This window comes from Botrytis byssoidea (assembly GCF_014898295.1).
Source record: "Botrytis byssoidea strain MUCL 94 chromosome Unknown BBYS_004, whole genome shotgun sequence".
NCBI classification, from domain to species: Eukaryota; Fungi; Ascomycota; class Leotiomycetes; order Helotiales; family Sclerotiniaceae; genus Botrytis; species Botrytis byssoidea.
The window spans coordinates 527,393-548,832 of record NW_024065845.1 but is presented as its reverse complement, the minus strand read 5'-3'; the positions used below and the strand labels follow the sequence as shown (position 1 = coordinate 548,832).

The 21,440-nt window shown below is 42.8% G+C and overlaps 9 protein-coding genes across 9 annotated transcripts; 7 read left to right on the top strand and 2 right to left on the bottom strand.

Moving 5' to 3' along the window:
- Nucleotides 1-739: 739 nt before the first annotated feature.
- Nucleotides 740-1,268, top strand: EAE97_002270 (uncharacterized protein; the record flags this gene model as incomplete). The annotated part of the gene is made up of 2 exons (XM_038872781.1): nt 740-793; nt 864-1,268. 2 exons carry the CDS (start codon nt 740-742, stop codon nt 1,266-1,268), a joined length of 459 nt encoding a protein of 152 aa, XP_038735987.1.
- A 174-nt stretch (nt 1,269-1,442) lies between these two features.
- Nucleotides 1,443-1,908, top strand: EAE97_002269 (uncharacterized protein; the record flags this gene model as incomplete). Its single annotated transcript, XM_038872780.1, has 2 exons — nt 1,443-1,496; nt 1,579-1,908. 2 exons carry the CDS (start codon nt 1,443-1,445, stop codon nt 1,906-1,908), a joined length of 384 nt encoding a protein of 127 aa, XP_038735986.1.
- A 480-nt stretch (nt 1,909-2,388) lies between these two features.
- Nucleotides 2,389-2,974, top strand: EAE97_002268 (uncharacterized protein; the record flags this gene model as incomplete). Its single annotated transcript, XM_038872779.1, is given in 3 exon segments — nt 2,389-2,460; nt 2,532-2,761; nt 2,776-2,974. The coding sequence occupies 3 exon segments, from the start codon at nt 2,389-2,391 to the stop codon at nt 2,972-2,974; spliced, it is 501 nt and encodes a 166-aa protein (XP_038735985.1).
- Nucleotides 2,975-3,397: 423 nt separating this feature from the next.
- EAE97_002267 (uncharacterized protein) lies at nt 3,398-3,951 on the top strand (the record flags this gene model as incomplete). Its single annotated transcript, XM_038872778.1, has 2 exons — nt 3,398-3,463; nt 3,568-3,951. The coding sequence occupies 2 exons, from the start codon at nt 3,398-3,400 to the stop codon at nt 3,949-3,951; spliced, it is 450 nt and encodes a 149-aa protein (XP_038735984.1).
- Nucleotides 3,952-8,719: 4,768 nt separating this feature from the next.
- On the top strand, nt 8,720-9,413 carry EAE97_002266 (uncharacterized protein; the record flags this gene model as incomplete). Its single annotated transcript, XM_038872777.1, has 3 exons — nt 8,720-8,888; nt 8,942-9,027; nt 9,079-9,413. The coding sequence occupies 3 exons, from the start codon at nt 8,720-8,722 to the stop codon at nt 9,118-9,120; spliced, it is 297 nt and encodes a 98-aa protein (XP_038735983.1). The 3' UTR covers nt 9,121-9,413.
- Nucleotides 9,414-9,676: 263 nt separating this feature from the next.
- On the bottom strand, nt 9,677-11,518 carry EAE97_002265 (uncharacterized protein; the record flags this gene model as incomplete). Its single annotated transcript, XM_038872776.1, has 1 exon — nt 9,677-11,518. One exon carries the CDS (start codon nt 11,516-11,518, stop codon nt 9,677-9,679), a length of 1,842 nt encoding a protein of 613 aa, XP_038735982.1.
- Nucleotides 11,519-14,222: 2,704 nt separating this feature from the next.
- On the top strand, nt 14,223-15,085 carry EAE97_002264 (uncharacterized protein; the record flags this gene model as incomplete). The annotated part of the gene is made up of 2 exons (XM_038872775.1): nt 14,223-14,787; nt 14,847-15,085. The coding sequence occupies 2 exons, from the start codon at nt 14,223-14,225 to the stop codon at nt 15,083-15,085; spliced, it is 804 nt and encodes a 267-aa protein (XP_038735981.1).
- Nucleotides 15,086-17,951: 2,866 nt separating this feature from the next.
- EAE97_002263 (uncharacterized protein) lies at nt 17,952-19,361 on the top strand. Its single transcript, XM_038872774.1, has 2 exons — nt 17,952-18,095; nt 18,149-19,361. The coding sequence occupies exons 1-2, from the start codon at nt 18,028-18,030 to the stop codon at nt 19,221-19,223; spliced, it is 1,143 nt and encodes a 380-aa protein (XP_038735980.1). The 5' UTR covers nt 17,952-18,027; the 3' UTR covers nt 19,224-19,361.
- A 198-nt stretch (nt 19,362-19,559) lies between these two features.
- Nucleotides 19,560-21,125, bottom strand: EAE97_002262 (uncharacterized protein; the record flags this gene model as incomplete). The annotated part of the gene is made up of 1 exon (XM_038872773.1): nt 19,560-21,125. One exon carries the CDS (start codon nt 21,123-21,125, stop codon nt 19,560-19,562), a length of 1,566 nt encoding a protein of 521 aa, XP_038735979.1.
- Between the last annotated feature and the right edge of the window lie 315 nt (nt 21,126-21,440).

Sequence of the window (21,440 nt, the reverse complement as noted above, 5' to 3'; positions counted from 1 at the left end):
TTGAGAAAAATGTATGTTTGATCAGATAAGAAGGGGAAGATAAAGTGGATGTAGTGATTTGGGAAGCGCCACAGGATCTGATTGTTGGGAGGAATGTCGTCTCTAGTGGAAATTGAGGTAGCGAGAAGTCTTCAGGTATCACATTGTGTTGATAGACATATTCTATGGGCTTTCACGGAGTTTCAGGATTGATGGAGAGGTTACAGTAATGCATTATGAGAAACCATATACAAGTGCGTCGAACTTAGAATTGTCAATCGTTCGAGTGAATTCTTGATTTTTATACGTTCTGGCGCTTACAACAAAAAGAGTTTCGTAAAGGTTCTCGCACAAACTTTGGATCATTGAACCATTATAATAAGCATTTCTCTATCATGTTTTCTCGAATTTTTATCCTATCATAATAAGAACACGACGTCGAATCCCAACGTTCTGAAGGACCAGCACGTATAGCTTGGTAGCTCACCCTAACTCTCTTGTAATAATTCACTGTCCCCCGCACATCAGTGCACGCAGGTGACTGAGATTATTAATAGCTAGCGATGCGCTTAAGGCTTTAAGATCCTTAGATGTGCCTCAATTTCTCTGATAATCAGAGATCGTTACATGCACCGACTGACTCAACAACCAAGTCGAGTACTCACACCCTCGACATACCAGATCGAGAACAGCATTCAACATCTTCTTCACCTTCGCAAAGACACCAAGGAGATCCTGATCCACAGTCAGAAACGGCAAAATGTTATCACCTGAGGCATCTGAAATGATCGCAAATATTGGAACACTCACCCTCGTAAGTAAACTCAGGTGCTCCTCCTCATTTTCCTTGCATACATGAAATCTAATTTATGTTATCTACTTAGGACCAAGTACGTGGGTTCCTACCAGTGGCAAAAAGCAAAACTCAAGAATATGTCGATTTAATCGCAAAAGCCAGAACAAGTTCTCGTCAGTCAGAGGAAAAGGTTCGCTCGACAATCGCAATGTACGACTTTTTTCCTCCAGAATGTCGAAGACAGAATCAACACCTTATAAACTCCATGATGGGAACACTTGATAAAATGAATGCTGCACGGGAGGAGGGTGAAAAGGAAGTCAATGAGTTGATAGAAGAGTGCATTACCATCGAGAAGGCATGTATAAAGAGAGGATTTGATGGAGAAGGAAAAGACTGCAACAAGTACTTGAGGATAATTCTCTGGCACAAAGAAGTGAATATCCATCATTTTCTGCATCTCATTAAGTTTCAAAAGTCAATACAATTTTGAAGTTCTTCAATGTATATTGTTTTTAGTGAATCTTGCACTTGTGACCTTTCGCTAAATGATCTTTTACTTGGAAAATATCTTGATATACCTAGGTACTTACATCAAGATTTTGATATCTTTAAACCTCTCGAATTCTCCACCCAAAATCCCATCTTCGAACTTCATTTAGCAAACATGGAGGGAATGACTGCCGCAGACCTAGCTGTAGAACTCAGTGCATTAAATTTTGTGAGTAAATGCAGGCGCTGATCTTTCCAGCGAGCGCGCTTCCTCTTCGTCTACAGAATATAATACTAATCCGCCATTGTAGGCCCAAACATTTCACATAATGCCAATCTTCCAAGAACGAAGCGATAAAGTCAGCATGAGTCTCCGTAGGGTCAGAACATCCATTCGTGATCTCGAAGAGCAAGGCCAATTGTCCGTTGAAAAGTATCAACGGGCTTCTCGCCAGAAAAGGCAGAGACTGGAGCCACATCTTCGTAGAAAGTTGGCATACGCCGAAGAGGCCCTGGCGGAGCTCAAGAACCTTAAAGCGGATCTCGAGATGAAATTGGCATGTTCTATTGCCGTTTGTGAGATGGTACTAAAGCATTTGGAGAGTTTGGCGGACAAAGAGTTGGCTAAAGAAAACGCGTGAGGGTATGTTGTGTGAAACCATTTTCATTCCGGTTATAGGCTTATTGCCCTCACTTCTAGCATCAGATACTAATTATTATTTCTTTCAAACAGAATGAACAGATCCAAAGCTTTAAAGTGCGGGTTAGTGATTCATTTTGCGGCTGGAGATCATGGTCATTACACTACAGAGGGGAGGTCAACGTTAACGACTGTACATGGCTTTGCAAAACCAAGAACTAGGGCAGACTTCTTTGGATGCAGACCAATACTCTCATAAACTCTAGCTTCGCTTTTGGAAGTGAAATAAATTCCCTCCATTTACGTATCTCAGCTTGCACCCACTTAAAGTCATTCTCTCTCCATCTCCTTCCCATAATATCCAACCTTAAGATTCTCCGACGTCCAAGCAGACGATACTCCCCAACGTGTTCAAGCTATCTAAGAAAAAAATCCACCTTGTATCCAAGTCTCAGCCTGGTATTATCTCCCAATTTTCAACATGATTCCAAAAAGAACTGCCTCCGAAATGATGGAAAGCTCTGGAAAGGCCGAGGGTGGTCCACTCAAGAGAGTGAGTAATCTGTAATCTAGTTTTCTAACATTTATATATGCCATTGATCTCTTTACTGACTTTGTATTTAGATGAAAGAGATGCTCAAAGAGAATGCAGAGAAAGTCACTTTCAGCAATAATGAAACTAGAGAGTTTGGGTCCTTGATTCGCCACAATAGTATAATCATTGCACGTCATGAAAGGGATACCAGATTTTGGAAACAGCGCATCGAAATTGCTCAGAAAGCTGTAGGAGAACTTGAGCAAACAAATAAAGAGTACCAGGAAGATATCGAGAAGAATAGACAGGAAATTGCGGAGTTGAAACAGGAAGAGGAATTGATTCTGGCAATTTAAAAGCAAGGGAGGCTCGTGAAGAGAAGTTGCAGAGAGCTGCGCAGAAATACTTGACGAAATTTCTGGAAGGAGAGTTAGAGAAGGCGGGTTTGTCGCTAGAGAAGGAGAGCGAGGAAGATCAGGGTGAGAAGATTGGGGGTGATGGAGAAGAGAAGATGGTCGAAAATGAGATTTAGGGCTACAATATGCAATGTAAGTTACTGTTCCTCCCAATTTCTGAAGCATCAGGCTTACATGTTATCAAGACTAATCACTTTCTGCTTCTAGATATCCAGCTTGGAAGCGGAAGACGGTTTGTCTGGGAATGGGATAGGGAAAGTTTGCGGCTATTAGAGCAATGTTTACGGCAATGAAGCTCTCATTTCACCGGAATTTATTCATTGATAACATAATTGGTCATAATTATTCACTTCAATATTAAAAAGTAGAATATTCTCTAGCATGTTTTTCTTGATCACATTTTCTTTAGTAATTCACTTAGCCGGTCTGATTTACACCTCGTTTTATTTGAGACTCATCATCTCTTCAACGTTACAAATATTAAAACTTCAGACATCTCCACCCCCAAGCACAAATTTGAGCACTTGAACTATTGAAGAATGTCTCGTAAACGAACGGCTCTTCAAGCAGTCTGCGAGACTGAACTAGATGATCCTTTCCAGGAGGTCAGTGAAATCAAACCTTCTCCTCATAACCACATCCTTGTGCCGCGGTAACTAACTCCAAATTACTTACTTAGGTCAAAGAAGCGCTCAAAAAATGTCAATAGGCTATCACTACAAGATCCTGGGATGTATATTCATCGCAAGAAAACGTCGATTGGAAAAAACATGAAATCGAAGAGGACGAAGCGGAACTCCGAGTATACGAAATGAACATCCAGAGAGTCGAATCTGAGATGGAGAGAAAGCGAGAAGAGCTCACATTGTTGGAACACAAAGCTCGTGTATCCAGAGATGAACTTGAAGGATTCGAGAAAGAAGAGAAATCACTGAGAGTGGCTCAAGACCGAGAAGAGGAATTTTTGAAGACGCTTTTGAAAGCTGGAAAGGACGAATTGGAGGAGGTAATCAAGGAGGCATTGAGTGAGGCAGAGTCATCACCTAGAAAAAGGATGAAGGTGGGAAACATGGAGACTGAAGACAATTTCTGATGGTGTAAGTTATGATTTCCCCTCCAATGCACTATTTACCCTGCCTTCACGACTTGATGCTAACACTACCCCCTCAACAGATCTTACAACAAGCAGTAGAGCCAGAAGTCATGCGTGGGAATGGGAGGTGCGGTACATGGGGGGATATTACATCTATGAGCTAGACTTGACTTGACTTCAGCGGAAATCAACACTTCAAATTTAGAAAGTAAACTTTATTATCCAGGTCCTCTTTGCTCTTTCGTGACATTCACTAGATCTTCCCATCTACCATTTATCTTCCTCAGAACTCCGTGATCTCTTTTCTTCTTGAACACACTCAACTTCCACATAAAACTCAGTATCAGCCAGACTGTAAATATGCCACCAAAAAGAAGCGCTTCCGAGATGACTGCGAACTCTGGAAAGAACAAAGATAGTGCTTCCAAAAAGGTAGGTCATTCAAACATCAAAGCCCCTATCTAAATACGACGCCAAACTCTATACCAACGCGAAGAGCGACTGATGAGCCCTTTATCCAGATCAAAGCGTTGATCAAGGAAAAGCAAAGTACAATCCGCCATAAAGAGCGAGAAATCTATTCATTCTCGATGGTTCTCCAAGATAACAATGAGGATATTCGTATTTTTGAAGAACGCATCCGAAATCTAAGACAAGAAAATGTTGACTACGAAGAAAAATTCGAGAGTTTGAGGAATACAATACGGATTGCAAGGAAAAGGCGGCAAAGCTCGAGAATATTCAAAAGCAAATGGAAGATTTTGAGCTGGAGTTGAACAATAAATTGAGGACTGAAGTAGAGGAAGTGGGAATGCTTTCGGATTTGGAGGAGTTAGAGGAAGATGGAGGAAACGAGAGTGACTGTAAACCAGTTTAGCTTTGAGCGAGGTCTTTTACTTTGCGGTGTAAGTTGCTGCTCTCATGCTTTCATGTTTATGATTCTTTTGATCTTAAATCCTCATTCCTCATAAGCCAATACTAAAATTTCTGCGCCATTAGGCCTCAGACATCGGAGTCAAAGACGGCGCTTGCGAGCTGGCTACAAGATACATTGATCATCACAAACAAGGAGATTGAATATGCGAACGGTCGCGTCGATGGAATCTAACGATGGATGATATTTCAAATAATAACAAAAGATGAAATTTAACTGCCTAAAACATTCTCTTACTTCCACAATGATGCAGTGACGGTAACTTCCTTCCCGTGCTATCATCATCCATTAGTATAGCGGCGTGATGTTACTATAATATATATTCCAAGTACGCGAAAAGCCTTCACAAAAGCGTTTCTAACGATGTGTTCTGCCAATGGTTCTCACTCTTCGGCCAGCGTCCATTAGTCTGAGCGCCTGACTTCATCATCAAGAGTCTCTTAATCAGGGGATGATGTTGTTACAACCACCTTTTTGTTTTATTTTTTTAAGGAAGCTCATTCATCTTTTGGTGGTGATTGTGATTTTTTTTTGGATGGGCGTGTGGTGTCTGGTGGTGATTGGCTTGGGAGTATATCTTCACTTCATACATACTTCATTCACTGCCCTCGCTTAGATTATACTTCACAAAGTGTGGGTCAAGAGCTGGGAATAACACACTGGGAAGTCATTTATTACTGAGTCGTCCATTTTGGATACCCAGAGCCAAAAAGTATTCAGACAAGAAAACTTTTGATAGGAATAATCACTTCCAGTATACAACTCATATCTCTAAAATAGGAACATTCACCGATCATGACTTCAACGTTTTCCTACTTCTTTACTTCCTATCCGCCTTAAATTCTTTTTCTACCTTCATTCCATGCGCTTCCAACATCAAAAGCTTTTCTGATCCCAAATACTTTAAGAGCACAAAAGTTGTACACCTCGAATTACAAGTTAAGACACGAGTCCCAAGCTACAACCATGGAGCTCAACAACAACGAAGTGGCAGGCAAAAATGCCGGACAGGTGGTAAGCTCAACCCCATAATGCGACCCACCCTTCGCGCTTTCCTCTCATTCTCTTCATTACTTGCGATAAGAACCAGCAATTGACTAACATATCACTGTACAGTCCGGCTCCCAAGTCGTCAAGACCGTCGCCCAAGAGTTCACAGAATCCTCAAACACAATTGCGCAAACTCAACATGCCATCCGCGAACACCAAAAGCAAATCGAAGACTTCCCGATAAAGATTCAGAAACATGTACAACAAATTGCAGCGTTACGACAAGAGGAGCAAGCCTTGCTGAAGAAACAAACACTCTTCGAGGTTGGAAAATTACAGAGCGAGCTTTGTTATGTCGATAAGGAGAATAAGCAACTGGAAGTCGAGGAAGAAAAACACAAGAATATGATGGCGAAGCAGATACTGGTACACGAAATTTTGTACGAAGGAGAGTTTTGAAATAAGCTGTACGGCATCGAGGGGTAGTTGTGTTATAATCTCATTGTTTCTCGGGACATGCAGAAATAATGTTAGGCACAAACTTTGACATGTCGTTTTGACTTATCATTGCCCTCTGTATTCTGCAGCTTGACAGCGAGAACCGGGAATAAAGTCTATCTTTTGGTGGGATGAGAAGAACTGCTATAAATCGATATGGCTCTAATATTAAACCCTCTGCTATTGAAAATTTAGAATTGGAGTATTGGTTGGGCGGGAGGAACGGCGGATAAATATTCGACTATCCACATATATTTGAACATTAAAGGTCATCGGTTCTATGATTCATCCCGCGAAGCACCATCAATTTCATTAAAGGGAGTAGAAATAGACTCCCTAGTCGAACGATGATGAAGAGTGTTAGGTAGAGAATAGATACTGCTCTTGACTTCAATTTCTGTGATGTGGAATGGATGAAGTGACGTTGGGCTGTCAGCGTTTAAGGTTGTTCATCAAGCGCCTGCCAATCTGAGATTTAGCATCACCAATTCATTTTTGTATCCATTCTATCAAGGCTCGCCGAGTTGGCCTACGATTTTGTTCGCGTTACAATGGGAGATAAAAAATTCCGATGTTGTGGCTAGCATGTAGAGAAAGGTTCTTTCACGTGATATATGCGTGACTTTTTAGTAAGCTACCCACTGCATGCGAAAGTGCGACTAGCTTCGACGTCAAATGCTTCTTGACCGGTCTTTGAAAATGTCGTCCTCGTTCCATAATGATGTCCTTCCCACGCGAATGTAAATCAGTGAAACTTTTGACTTGTCAAGATATTTTTTTACCAGCATGGTCATACAACCTTGTCATCTATGACGAACCTTTAACGTGGACGTTATAACCCGTTTCAATTGGAACCAACAAATCCTATTTATTGTCAAGAATTCTGTACCTGAGCAAGCGAAAGAAAGGAGAAAATGCCGATCTTTCGGAATGCTCAACTCGCTCCAATTGACCAATCGGGGGTATCGTTACGGTTCTTCTGCTCGCCTGCATTAAAAATACCGGAGCAAGACCTTTGCCACACGCCGACCAAGAAATGCAATTTCTGGACCTTTCCCATAATTCAACATGATATTGCATGTTTGCCACATGGTTGAGTTTCAAATTCGGATCTTTCCTTGCTTGACAGCAGGCATGGTTTCCCTTTTGACAAAACCGGTTGTCTATCTGCATACTAAAAATAGCCTTGATATAATATCATTGAAGTTCCGCCTAGCCAAGCCTTCAATACTTGTTATGTTATGATATGTTGTGCCGATACAGGAAGCCTGCTCATTATCATACGATTGTATTGTAAGATGGATCGAAATTAAGTCGTGAAGCATCATCATTCGTCAATCGCCCATGAGGCTAGAGCTGCCTCGAAATTCGTCGTTCGGATGCACGTCGTATAACAATATAAAATTGGCCGATTGACACTTCAATCCCAACGATATATCACGATGATCGCGCCAAGCGTGGAGATATGGGGCTAGCCGATCCCTGAAGCTTAGCTGCTGTAGTATCATAAATTCTCCACAACGGCTACGTCCCGTCTTCGAGCTGAACGAACCTATGTGCACGGTGCACATTATATTAATACAAAAGAGAATCTCAGAAAACACACATACTTATGTATGATATTATAGCTACAGATATGCTTGAGATCAAGTAAAACTGTACTGTTCGATTAATCGTAGGCTTTGGAAGTATCGTTTCCTACTCGAAATACAGATAGCGATTGGTTGGTTGATTAACAATCGAATTTTGAAAAAGCGTTTGATTTCTGTCTGCACATGGTATTATTCAGCCTGAGCCATATTAACCAATATATCATGCGCAAGTCGCTGATCTTTGGGTTCCAAAGCCACCCTCTCTGCCCCTCTATCCTTGGAAAGCTGAATCCGGCATTCCGAGAAGTGGCTCATACTTGGTGATGCTATATGTCAGGAACCGATGGTAGTCCATGGGATTGGTCGTCGGCAATCACTATCCAAGTGTATATTTATCTTCACATAATCGGGTTATCCAATGATCACCATGCGATATCCCTGGATTTTATTGCTTTTTCTATTCTTATCAATATCACTTCCAACGATAGGACAGATCATGCTCTATGTTATCGTCACCTTGTGCTAAGTATCAAGAAAATTCGTGAACTGACATCATGTATCTGACCTAAAGCATGGCTGAGCTACGTTGGCCACCAGGAGAGTTAACAGGAGCGAGCTCAGAAAAATCTATAAAGTGCAAGAAGTTTCCTCTTCACAATCATCATCAGTTCATTCTCAGTATCATCATCACAATAAACTTCAAGTCAATAACTTTTGCTTTCACCAAATCAACTACACAAAATCCTTCATCAATATGTATTTCTCAAGAGTTAGCATCATAGTCAGCATGACTGCTTTATTCGCATCTGCTTTTGCAACGCCTGCAACTCTCATATCTCGACAAGATGCTATCTGCAGCAGCGGTAGCCCCCAATGTTGCGATGTTGATGTCCTTGGTGTAGCTGATTTGGACTGCGAGACTCGTATGTATACTCCTCCCACAGTCAGAGCAGATTACTAACACAATTAAAAACAGCACCGGCTGCATACACCGATATAGCATCTTTCAACGATCTCTGCTCCTCTCTTGGAAAAATCAACATGTGCTGCGATCTCCCCATCGTGAGTTATCCTGCTTTTCTAGCTGCGTGCGGATACTAATTACTCGAATAGTTGGGCCAAGGTCTTATTTGCACTTCTCCAGATAATTCATAGGGGATTCGCGAGACTCTATACTTGCGCGTAGCTCAGATGCCGAGCATATTTGGGTTTGACGGCTCGGAAAGACTCTTGACTCTGAGATTCACTTACGCCGTGATTCTTGTGTATTGCGGTTTGGATGATGGAGTTGTGAAGATGGATGTTAGCTATTGATTCTCATTTGGCGTCTTGATTTTGTTCCGCCATGTAGACACACAATGTACAATGTTTATGAATCACGCGAGCGAAGTCTGTATGTGATAGGAAGGAGTACCAGATTAGTAACCAGCAAATACAATTCGTTTTTTCTCATGTACAGGGCGGGCAGTCCAGACTATTCCAACGTTTAAACTCAAGTTGTGACCTTCTTGAAGTAGCATTTGATCACTATATGTAAATGAAAATGGGTGGAATAGTGATAGTGGAGGACAATATAGATTGCGGCTCGATACGCTTTATATGATGATATTTAACATTGTTTCTTGATACATCAATTTGAAATCTAGAATGACGTAGTGTCTTATGATTTCCGGACGAGTGTATCTTGGCTTCTATCAATTACCATCTTTCTTTACCTTTTTAGTGGATCAGTTCCCTCTCTCGTCCGTTTAATACCATCTTTCCTTTCAGTCGATATAGCAGGTCGTTTCGCCGCTGACTTACTAGCGGTGCTATCCGAGGCGCGAGGCTTAGGACTTGGTCGAAGCGCAAGAGTTCCCCTTGATTCGGTCTCGCGGACTCTAGATGGAGAACGATTTCGTTGCTCTGGTGCTGGTTTGTTTACGCTTGTCCATCCTCCTGATGCATATCCTTCTGCAGGTTGCTTTGAGTGGAATGATTTTCGGAGTGGCGGAGGAGTGACTTCATAAAGATCTCGATTATCGTGAACATTGGTTCGTTGTGATGGTTCTCGACTACTAGATAGTTTTGCCCTACTACTCTGTGTTCTAGTAGTGCTTGTGCTTGTGCTTGTCTTAGGAGTAGATTTTCTAGTGAATTTCAATGGACATTCTATATCTTCATGTCCCGTCGTATCCCAAAAATGTCGCCGTAGATTGTATATTTCAACTGGTTCATTCACACATCGCGGCATATGATACTTCATCAGGTCTGTGATTTCACCTGGGTTTTGATCCGAGGTATCACAAAGCCATTCGTGGAATTCCCAATCTTCCAAATCCATCAAGTATTCTCCCGGTGGTCCAGCTCTTAGGTCTATCTTTTCGCCACTTGGCTTTGATCCTCTTTTGTTAAGTTCGCTGCCACGGTTGTATGCGTCCTTTAAAGTATCTGTAAAATCATGTCGTTTCAGGAACAATTCCTCGTATAACTTCGTTCGACTATCTGTAAAATTATGGCGTTTCAGGAACACTTCCTCGTCTGCCCTTATAGCACTGCGAGATTCCTCTCCATTACGATACAAGTAGTATGCTAGGGCAAAATCGTCATTTGCACTATCCCACACGATTTTTTTCAGTCCGTGGGCCCGTTTAAAGACTTTATTTTGTTTCTCACGATTGAGATTTGCAGAATTTATCCGCACGTCAATCTCCACCGCGGCTTTACCAGAGCGTAGAGCATTATACTTCTGTGAGAGCATGGTATGATTTAGCCCTAAGCCTTCAAAGCGATATTTAAGTACACTTTTCCAATCTCCGTGAAAAACACTCTGCAGTTCTTCTTCAGCAATACGTCTGAGATAACTGAGATTCTCTTTATTCCACCAAATACCTTTCATGGTGGGAACAGCAGGGATAGAGCTAGGCACTGGTTTGTGGTTTCTCTTCATTTTCCTGACGAATTGACTTATGGCGTTTATGGTGAGATTTTTGAAGCCATATTTCAGGAAATATTTGTGTAGATACTGATCATCATTCATCAGTTGCTTCTCCTTCCCTTCGAGCCAAGTGGCATAGACGTATTTGGCATTATTTTCTGGATTCATATTCAAAGCATACCCCCCTGGCGGTTCTGTTCGAACAATCTTCGCCTGACTAGCCGCAGATTCGTTTAGGTAATAGTTTATCTCCTTATCACTTAAACTTCGATACTTTAATTCTAGAGTTTTCTTCGCGTATTCTGGGAAATACTTCAACCAAATCCTACTGTAGCTGCGACGGTTCTGATCTTTGGAATCTCGTTCTTTACACAAGATCATCCATTGTTCTGGAGTGAATTCCGTCCTTTCGGCGATTTCCTTCCATCTAGCCTGCACTTCCTTCTGAACAACTGTTGAACTATAAGGTTGTGAGAGTTTGTATTTCCCTTCCTCGTATAATTCTCGGAGTGTCTCCCAACCTTCATGGGGATGCTCTTTCACCATACGTTCGATGGTCTCTGTATCGCGAGCCGACCATTCTCGCCCTGTGGAATGTTTCTTTCTAGAAGCAGATTGTCCTAGATCTTGAGACATTGTGTATTAACTTTGAGGTGTTTGATTGAAATGGATCATTTACTCTGAGACAGAAACCTGGCTCGTTATCGCTCTCTCCAGTTTAATCCGATATTATCCTTGTGATCTAAATGGTTCTCAGTTGTAATGGTTGTTGTGAGATTCGCCAATTAGTTGGAAGAGATTCAGTACTTATACGCGAAATGATTTCGAGACCAGGTGAGCCGACCCGTTGCATCGACTAATAGACGCCCAGATTGATGATCAACACGAATTTGTGCTTATGCGCAATTTCTTCTGAAATTGCTTGGCCTGGATCAATAGTCACGATAGTTGTATTGATACAGGTGTAGATATCCTGGATGCTTGCAATCAGATCTGACCCTGGTTTTCGTAGTTGGAGGATTCGAATTGACAATTTTTCACAAATTCTGAATTTGAATGTACGAAAAACTTATCATTGAGCGATACGACGGTGGGCTCAAGCATCATCTCACTTGCACTGCCAAAGGAAACACTCGTCGATTTATGTGCAATTTTTAAGCCATTTGAAGCCCAATTCAAGACCAAAAGAACTCACTAGCTATAGCAATAAATCTGCTTTTAAACACGCCAAATTCCAAAATTAATTACATGATGAAAATCACTTCGTCTCAATACCTATGGGGCTTATCATTCATAAACCGAAGTATAAATCCTGAATTCAAAAGCGTAAACTGCCAGAGCAGCAACAGATAATATCCAACAATGTATCAGAACGACCGATCATCCTGAAGAACTCAACGATGATGCCACAAGAAGTCCAACAAAATGTCTCATATCATGACAAAAAACAACAACCACATGTAAATCGACATGTTAATCAACATTTTCACGAGGTCCAGAGCAGGCTAAGAAAGCGGAGCCGCGACCTCGCGACCTAATCCAAACACTACTTCATAACAAGTATCTACACTACCGGTATAAATTTTCACAAATGATAGGCGACGGTATTCAATGAGGTAATTATTTAATCACAGAGAAATTGAATCTATGAGAACCATCCCAGGAAGTGACCTCGGCTCAGCACCCAACAGATAGCAAAGTGCAAGTACCACTCCTCATCAATTCTTATGTTGATATGCTGATATGTTGCTTTGAAATTCAATATAATGGCCACTCTTCATTCCAAGTTCATGGAAGCCACTTCCAACCGCTGTTTTGGCTTGGTTTGCTGTTGTATCGTTCGTCTTACGGCTGTGGTCATCTGAGAAAGACCAAGAGTCTGTGGAATGTAGCTGGCCCCGGAGCGACTGGAAAAATGAGGATAGTTGGCTTCTGGCGTGCAAAAAAAAGGTGGGAAAACATGAAACGCAAGCAACAATAATCTGATATTCATTACGACAATGCTGTAAAGAATCAGTATCGTTATTAAAGAACAGATAGCGTATATTTGGGGAGGTATAGCTTACTTGACTTCGGCATTGATTGCTTGATTCCATAGTATATCCGGATTATCTTATTAAAGAGAATATTCGATTACACGTGCTACGTTTGCCGTGCAAGCTCTGATATTCGGTTAGATTGAGCACTAGCGGAGTTAGACGATGTAAAAAGAAGCACTCGCGCGATGCCACCTGCAAAGACGGCAGCCAAACCAAGCTCATGTTTAAAGCGCAACTAGAGTCTTAAAATGAGAGGAAATGGAAGCACAAGAACATGAACATCTGTGACAAAGTTTACGACTGAGTTTAAGATCACAATAAGGTGACTGTAGTTGAAGCAAAGTTTAAGTCTGCTCGCATTAAGTCCATTGCAATTGACACGGAACCCGATAGCGACACCGGTTACTGCAGCATAGAATAGGCATTGGAAGCAAATTCAGGCGTAAGCCATGAGTTTAAAGGCACGATCGATGCTAAATATACGTAGATATAGCAGCAAGATTGACATTTTGTCAAGCATAGCGTAAATGGATAAGTGATACTGTTTGAGAAGAACCTCTGCACTTTTAATCAGTACATTCGGTTATATTTTATGAGAACTAGAAACAAACCTGTGTATTGCGAGTCTTGAGTATCCACAATGCAGAAAATATCCCAAACATGTCAATCGAAGTGTGCATAGCATACGCCAACCAGAAATTTAGAGATTCTTGGAATCCAGTCATTATACTAATCAAGATATACATACCATACTCATATTTCTCGTAGAAACTTTGTCCCATGGAAGTCATGTATTGGTAAAATTCTCTATTGGATGGCAAATATTCTTCATTTCGTTTCATCTTCCCACCAGGTTCATCTAATCTTTTTTGAGTAGAATGTGTAAGAACAGCAGTAACGAATAATGACTTGCCGAGAAGACAAATACCGTATATTCGTATGCCGATGAATATAATTAGTACCATGCAACCCCGCCGCAGCAGAGCGGCGTACTAAGCTGCGATGATATGGCGGGCTCTTCGGGTCAGAAAAAACATGCCCGTCTGTGGCACAGGCCACCGTCAACAAAACCTGCAATTTTTCTCACTCCAGAAGTACTAGAGTGCTGCTCCTACATTGGTTGGTGTGGAGCAGGGATTCGAAACTTGTGATTCCACACCAAACTCTCTCCAACATCACACCAACCTCCTTCCAACATATAGGCAGGTCAAAACCTTGACATATGCCAACAAGCATAGAGTCGAATTCCTTCTGTTTCCATCCATTTCTACCCACACCAAGCTTGAAAACTTCAATGTACAATGACAACTACCAGCAATCCTTCTTTGAGCCCTGTGCTAATCACAGGTGGATGTGGGCTTATCGGCTTTCACCTCGTTAATTATATTCTTGAATCCGAACCGACTTGCAAAATTCATGTTTTGGACATCAATACCACCAATGTTACCTATCATACTTGTGATATCACCAGTCTTTCTGGTGTTGAGTCAGTGATGCTTCAGGCACAGCCACGCACTATCTTTCATGTCGCATGCCCAGACTCCATGGTGCTTCAGCCTTCGGTATTCCAAGAAGTCAATGTCAACGGCGCCCAAAACTTGATTTCCGCAGCTTTCAAAGTAGGTACGATTCAGGCATTTGTTAATACCTCTACATCATCGGTCATTCACGACAATATCAGCGATCTGATTGATGCCGACGAGGATCTTCCAGTGCTCCAATATCCAGCACAAAAGCGTGTTTACACCCTTACCAAAGCGGTCGCCGAAGCCGATATTCTTGCCGCGAACCGAAAATATGGCGACTCCTCAATGCTGACTGTATCTTTCCGTCCTACAACCGCTTTCGGTGAGCGAGATACGATATGTATGGGCAAGATCGTAGATGTCTGTCGACAAGGAAAAGGAAATTTCAGATCGGTGCAGGCAAAAACGAATACGACTTCATCTATGTCGGTAACTTAGCTGAAGCACATATTCTAGCAGCTCAAGCTCTTTTGCGCGCTTATGGAAAACCGGTACCACCGCTCGAAACTCGTGTTGATGGTCAAACATTCAATATCACCAACGATGAGCGAATCTTATTTTGGGAGTTCCAGAGACGTATCTCTGCGGCTATTGGATTTCCTATCAAGGAGGAAGACATAAAGATCATTCCAAAATAGCTTGCACTGCTTATGGCGGTTCTTGGGGAATATATAATCTGGGTTAGAAGTTTCGGAAACCGGCAGCCGAGCGTTACTAGGGAATCGGTCCGTCTGACAACGATCATTCGCACCCTAAACGGCGATAAAGCAAAGAGAGTTCTTGGTTATACTCCAAAGGTGAGTATTCTTGAGGGTAAAGAGAGAGGTGGGAAGTGGTTTGTGCAAGAGGCAAAGCAGGCAGAAGCTGGGAAAAAGGTCAACTGAGGGTTGGTTTGCAAGGAAGGGGACAGGAATTCAATTGAGGGGAACTTTTGCAATACATCTCATTGAGACGATACGCCAGATTTCTTCTTTACATGCTCTCTCTCTATTACGTCTAGGTCTCTGTAACGTGATGTCAAATAAGCCCGTGCACTCGAGGAAAACAAAGTGATGATTACCATTACCGTAGCCATCTAGTTGGATTTGGATATCCTTCTCCTTTCTTGGTTCCGCTAGTAGCTCCAGTGCTGATGAGAAATCATAAGGCATCAGAAACTTTGGTTGATCATTCAATGCCCGTGGTGGAAGACCGTCTGAGACGAGCTCGAAGCAATGAGAAACACTTAAGAGTCCCAGCCAGTCGACTGCATCGAATTTTTCGTCGTTATAAATTCACTAAAGAACGAGTAGTCAGCACAAAAGATAATCCAAGTAATTATGGAGGTTTGATTCGCGGTCGTTCACCAGCCACCTCTCAGTATGGCATATGCATTAGAAGATCTTTGTGAACATACAGGATATGTTGGACCGCTCAGGAATGATTTAGTGGAGATGGTTTCGGCCAATGAAGAAGATCCTGATTTGTTACCTCTACTCGACAGCTTCTTGGAAGGATCCTCGCGCCTCCACCTGTCAGACTCTATTTCAGTCCGCAGGAAAGCTCTTTAGCTTTTCACTTTCCCGTACGGAACACGTCTGCTTCCAGGAGACACGGTGCATACCATTGCAAGCCATCATGCGTGATTCCACTTACTACTCCAATAGCTTAACATTCAACGCGTTCCGCTTCGTTGACGAGAGTAGAACCAAGAATCTATCGAGATTCGTAGATAAAAACTCGACGTACCCTCTCTGGGGCTTGGGAAAACATGCCTGGTGAGCAAGCCTGAATTTGAATTTACATAGGGAAAAAGCAGTGACGCTTAGCTAACTGTCTTACAAGCCCGGGTAGATACTATGCTGCCCAAATCTTGAAGCTGTTCCTAAGACAAGTTCTTCTCGATTCGATACCAAGATAGCTATGCAGCCTAGAGCATTACGCTTAGCTTTGATTTACGATCGTCTGCCATTCCTAGGGCAGGATCAAGCTTGTGTTTCCGGGAGCAGGAAGAAAAATGAATCGGTATTTTTGTGACAGTCGAAGACCTTACGTGTTAGATAATAGGCCATCGGACCACGCATACAGATGCTTATCTAGTATTCAAGGAGAGAGGTCCTCTCTCCTCTTGTTTATCATCTTCTTTTTTGAGTTGAAGATTCTAAACATACTTTGCATTCTGTACGTGAGTGTCTCACATTACTAGAATATCATCCATATTCCTATTTCTCCCAAACTTCTTTCTTCGAAAATTGTTGTGTGAGTAGCAGTATATTTCAGGTAACCCGTCGATAACTTCGTTCCAACTTGTGTCATGCACTTCCATATTCTAAATTATTACTCATTTGCTTTATTTAGAAGGTTTCTGCGAGGTGGTATGTGTTAGTCAGCCATTCCTTCTTCTTCCCGATCCGGATCTGGACTTTTTCTTCCTACTTCTGACCTAGATTTTGCTCTTGTGAGCTTCCCTGCTCCTCTCCATTGAGCGCTCCTATCCTAATATCTAGGAAAGGATAGTTTGGGAATTCGTGGGTACTGACTGGCTACTTAGTATAACTTTTCTTCTGCGAAATTTCAGGATACAATTGCTGCCCTTAAGACACGCTGATGAGCACCAAACTCAAACTCAAAGTTAACATGAATCTGAGTAGGAACTCATCTCTCGGATTTCCCTCCATCGCAAACCGTATATTCCGATCCAGCGCCCCAACAATTTTCAACACCCAAGAAGCACATCTGCCGCCGCTTTATGATTCAAAATAAACCGCGGCTCAAAATTCTTGGGTAAAATCCCCTGAGAAGACCGTTGAACCAAATCTTCAGCGATTTCCCTGATAATGATGAAGATTACCAAGAGTGGATGGGCAGAATGCGCTTATTTCACTATACACCACACCACGAGATGATTTTCTAATCCCGAAAATTCGGTCCTCGCCTCGCCAATTTCCTGACCGCCACACACACCAAATCAGCATGCAACTTCCTTTCCACAATCTCCGAACAATAATATTATCATACATTTTATTTTATTTTATTTCTTCACCATACCGCGTGACCAGCATATTAACTCCTCGGTCCCAGCCCCAATCCAAGCCCCAAGTATCCTTTACCTCCGCGCCTGCATCGGAGCACCCCTCGCTTCCCCGGAAATGTATCCCCACTCATTTCATCCCATCTTTTGATTGGCCCGCTAGATTCTAAATGAGGGGTGCAGCATCCTCGCAGATTAAACGCAGATTAAATATACCCCACATCCCCATCTATATCTCGGAGCACGTGGAGAGTGGGATAAATGAGCACGTCGTATTTTTTTCACAGCACACATCTGTATGGTGGAAAATCAGATCCGTTCCCCGAGATTTCGGATTGCGGAGAACAGGGGGTGAGCATTTGGGTAGCGTGTCGGCGCTGTGCCGTGTTTGTGGGGTTGCCGGACATGGTTTTCAGATGTGGTGTGCGTTGGGGAGATGGGTTTAGCCCGGATGGGTATTGGGTTTTTGTATAAATTGAGCTGCGTTTGTCGATTCTTGTGAGGTATTTATCATTTTCTTTTGAAAGTATCTTAGTTTTTTAATTGGGTTGAATACGTACACGAGAAATCATGAAATTCTGGGGTCTTTTAATTACAGTCTTGCCCATAGCATTGGCAAGACCAGAGAACCATTCAAGGTAAGAATATCAATTTCGATTCCTCCCTCACTAAATACTAACGCACACACTAGAGATTCCTCATATTTCTTCAAAGGACATGATTTATCCTCTCTGCTCATGCTGGAACAAGGCGGTTCCATCTTCAAAGACACACTCAAACACAACGCCACCCGTCCCGCCGAAGCCATTCTCGGCGACGGCGGTATGAACAGCGTGCGACTTCGTCAATGGGTTGACCCCGTCGATGGCACCTACGGTCTAGCATACAATCTCAATCTCGCCAAACGCATGCAAAAGCAAGGATACAAAATCTATCTCGACTTCCACTTTTCCGATTCCTGGGCCGATCCAAATAAACAACCTCCTCCTGCCGCGTGGCCCACAGAGCTCAAACCTCTTGCCAAGACCCTGCGAGGATACGTAAAGGATACGTTAGTATCTTTCAAAAACGCCGGTATCAAACTCGATATCGTAGCCTTAGGAAACGAAATCCGCCACGGCATGTTATGGCCCGTCGGCTACGTCGACGTCGACATCCAACCCACCAGCGCACTGCACAAGAATTTCTCCTCCTTCGCCACGCTCTGGAAATCCGCACGCGCAGGCGTCGACGACGCGCTCGCAGCCGGCGTGCACAAACCGCAAATCATGATCCACATCGACGATGGCTGGAACGTAACGCTGCAACAACGCTGGTTCGACGCGTTAACCGCGAACGGCGTGCCGCTCTCCGCATGGGACGTATTTGGCTTCTCCTTCTATCCTTTCTACGGAACGGCCGCCACGCTTGCCAATCTCCGCACGACGCTGCATTGGGTTGCGGAAACCTATCGCAAGCCTGTTCATGTGGCTGAGACGGATTATCCGGCGATTTGCGATGGCCAATATAATCCGATTCCTGAGAGTAGCGAACCGGCGATTCCGTACACGGTGGCTGGACAGTTGGAGTGGACGGAAGATGTTATTAGTGTGGTGAGAAATGTTCCGTATGGACTTGGGAGAGGTGTCCATTATTGGGAACCGGCGTGGTTGAATAATACCAGTTTAGGAAGTGATTGCAATGATGCGATTTTGTTCGCGCCCGATTATAGCGCGTGGCCTACGACGGTGGGGTATAGTAGAAAGTCGGTGGCGTTGTTTAAGTAGGAGGGATAGTTAGTTGTTGGAATGAACTGCGGGGTTAATGTAATAGTTTTTTCATGAATAATGATGGGATTTATGATATCGAGAGTGAGAAATATTCTTTGAATTTGTTATGTTGTATGTCATGTAATCGTAGAATCAAGAAGCTCCAAATAAATTCTGCGGACTGTTGAAATAAGAATGCTCATGAACTTGACAACCCTATTAAATACCCTATACCTTTTTCTCACCCATCACATCAAAACCACCCCATCTCAATCCCTCATCAGCCTCCCACTCCAAAACCACATCACCTACCCCTCACTCAACACAAACACAAACACAAACCAAACCCAAACTCTAAATCCACCCCCCAACCCATTTCCTCATCCACGCCCCCTCAATCCCGCTCACTCCCTTCAAATGCACACTAGCCCCCAACGCCCTCTCCACATCCATATTCGACCACCTCGTCAGCGGCAACGATTCAAAAAACTCCAGCAATTTAATCGCAGGATACATTTCCAACATCCCTTCCAACTCCGCAGTACTGGATACATGGTTTCTCGTCGTGTCTTTCAATTTCGCAAGCCAGACTGTACATGGGGTTGATCTAATCGGGACTTTGGGGTTCAGAGAATTCAAGGTGTCTAAAATGATAGGGAGTAGAGTATTCCATGTCGTGGCCCTCTGATTCAACGGATGGAATACTCTAGCGCCAGATTCGGAGGTTTGAGGATGTTGGTTGAAGGAGAGATCGATTAGTGAAGGGGAGAGGATATCGATTGGTACCCAATCTAATTTCATCTCATTGCTCCCCAGATTTTCTGGTAGTAATCCCATGTGGAAAGAAGTGATGACCAGACTAGGCATCCACTCGGACGGATTCCACACGCCGGATGTGTAAGCAGGACCTGCAATCTGTCCCACACGAGCGACTTTTATATCGACAGTAGGAAGTTTTGTCTTGGAAGCATAATCGAAAATGCGCTCGGAGATGAATTTACTCTCGGCATATCCCATTGGAAGAGGTGCCGATACATCGTCGATGATTGTCTCAGGAATGGGTGTGGAATCGAGAGCGAGTATTGAACTGATAGATGATATGAAGAGAAGAGAGACGTGATGTGAGATTGCAGAGACAAAAGATAGAAGATGAACAATCCCATCGAGTTGTAGCTTGAATGTTTCGAGCGAAAGGTTGAAGTTTACGGGCCACGCACTGTGAATGATATCTGTTGCAGAATGTTGAATTCGTTTGTATGTTTCGTCATCGAGATCTAAATCGGATTTAGAGAAATCTGTTTTGAGAAATGTGATTGAGGCTGGGAAATCCTTGGATTCGTGGTTCTTTTTGTTCTTTTCCAAATGCCGGGAATGGGCCGAGGAGCTTCGATCTAAACAGTAAATATGTGATACAGATTTATCTTGCATCAATGTCCTCAAGATATATGATCCAAGAGAACCGGTTGAGCCCGTCAAGACAACCACATGTTCATTGACCGGGGATAACTTTTCCCCAAACTCATGTTTACTAGAGATCTTGTCAACAAGTTGAACGTATTGTTGGAGGGTTGTCTCAATTTTATGACGACGATTCGATGCATTTACTGTATTTGTGTTCGACTCATCCTGAGACATAGCCATAATCGAACGGAGCCATTGGGCAATTGACGGATTGGTGTATAAGATAGAGATAGCGAGATCGGGTTTTCTTAAAGCTTTTCTCAGATGTCGAATAAGTTGCAACGCTTGCAAAGAATCCATTCCTTGAACGAACAAATTATCTTCATCCTGTACTTTGACCTCATCCCATTTAGTGACTTTGAGAACGGTTTCACGTAAGAGCTTATGTACTGCCTCGATATTGCGAATATCAACAAGCTCCTCTTTTTCTTCATTCTCACCTGCACTGTATGCAGACATCTTATCAGCATCAACATACAACTTCTCTATCTCAGAAGCATATTCTCGCAATTTAGGACTTCGCTGTATAGTTCCTTTTGCCGTACATTTCCAATATATGTAAGAATCCCACCAACACTTGTTGGCAAGATTCCAACATCTGTATACCTCCAGCTAGTTACAGTACTCCATTTCAAAGAAATTCACTGGCTTATGTAGTTATGTAGCTGACGAGAACATACGTAACGAGAAACGAGATATACAAATTCTGATATCCATCCATGCGGACGACATAACCTTATCCACCAACGAAATTCGATACCAACCACTAGATCA

Excerpts from the sequence above, each read along its gene's own strand:
- EAE97_002263 (XM_038872774.1), top strand. The coding sequence starts at position 18,028 with ATGAAATTCTGGGGTCTTTTAATTACAGTCTTGCCCATAGCATTGGCA. Across the intron at positions 18,096-18,148 it reads AGACCAGAGAACCATTCAAG|AGATTCCTCATATTTCTTCA; the intron begins GTAAGAATATCA and ends CGCACACACTAG.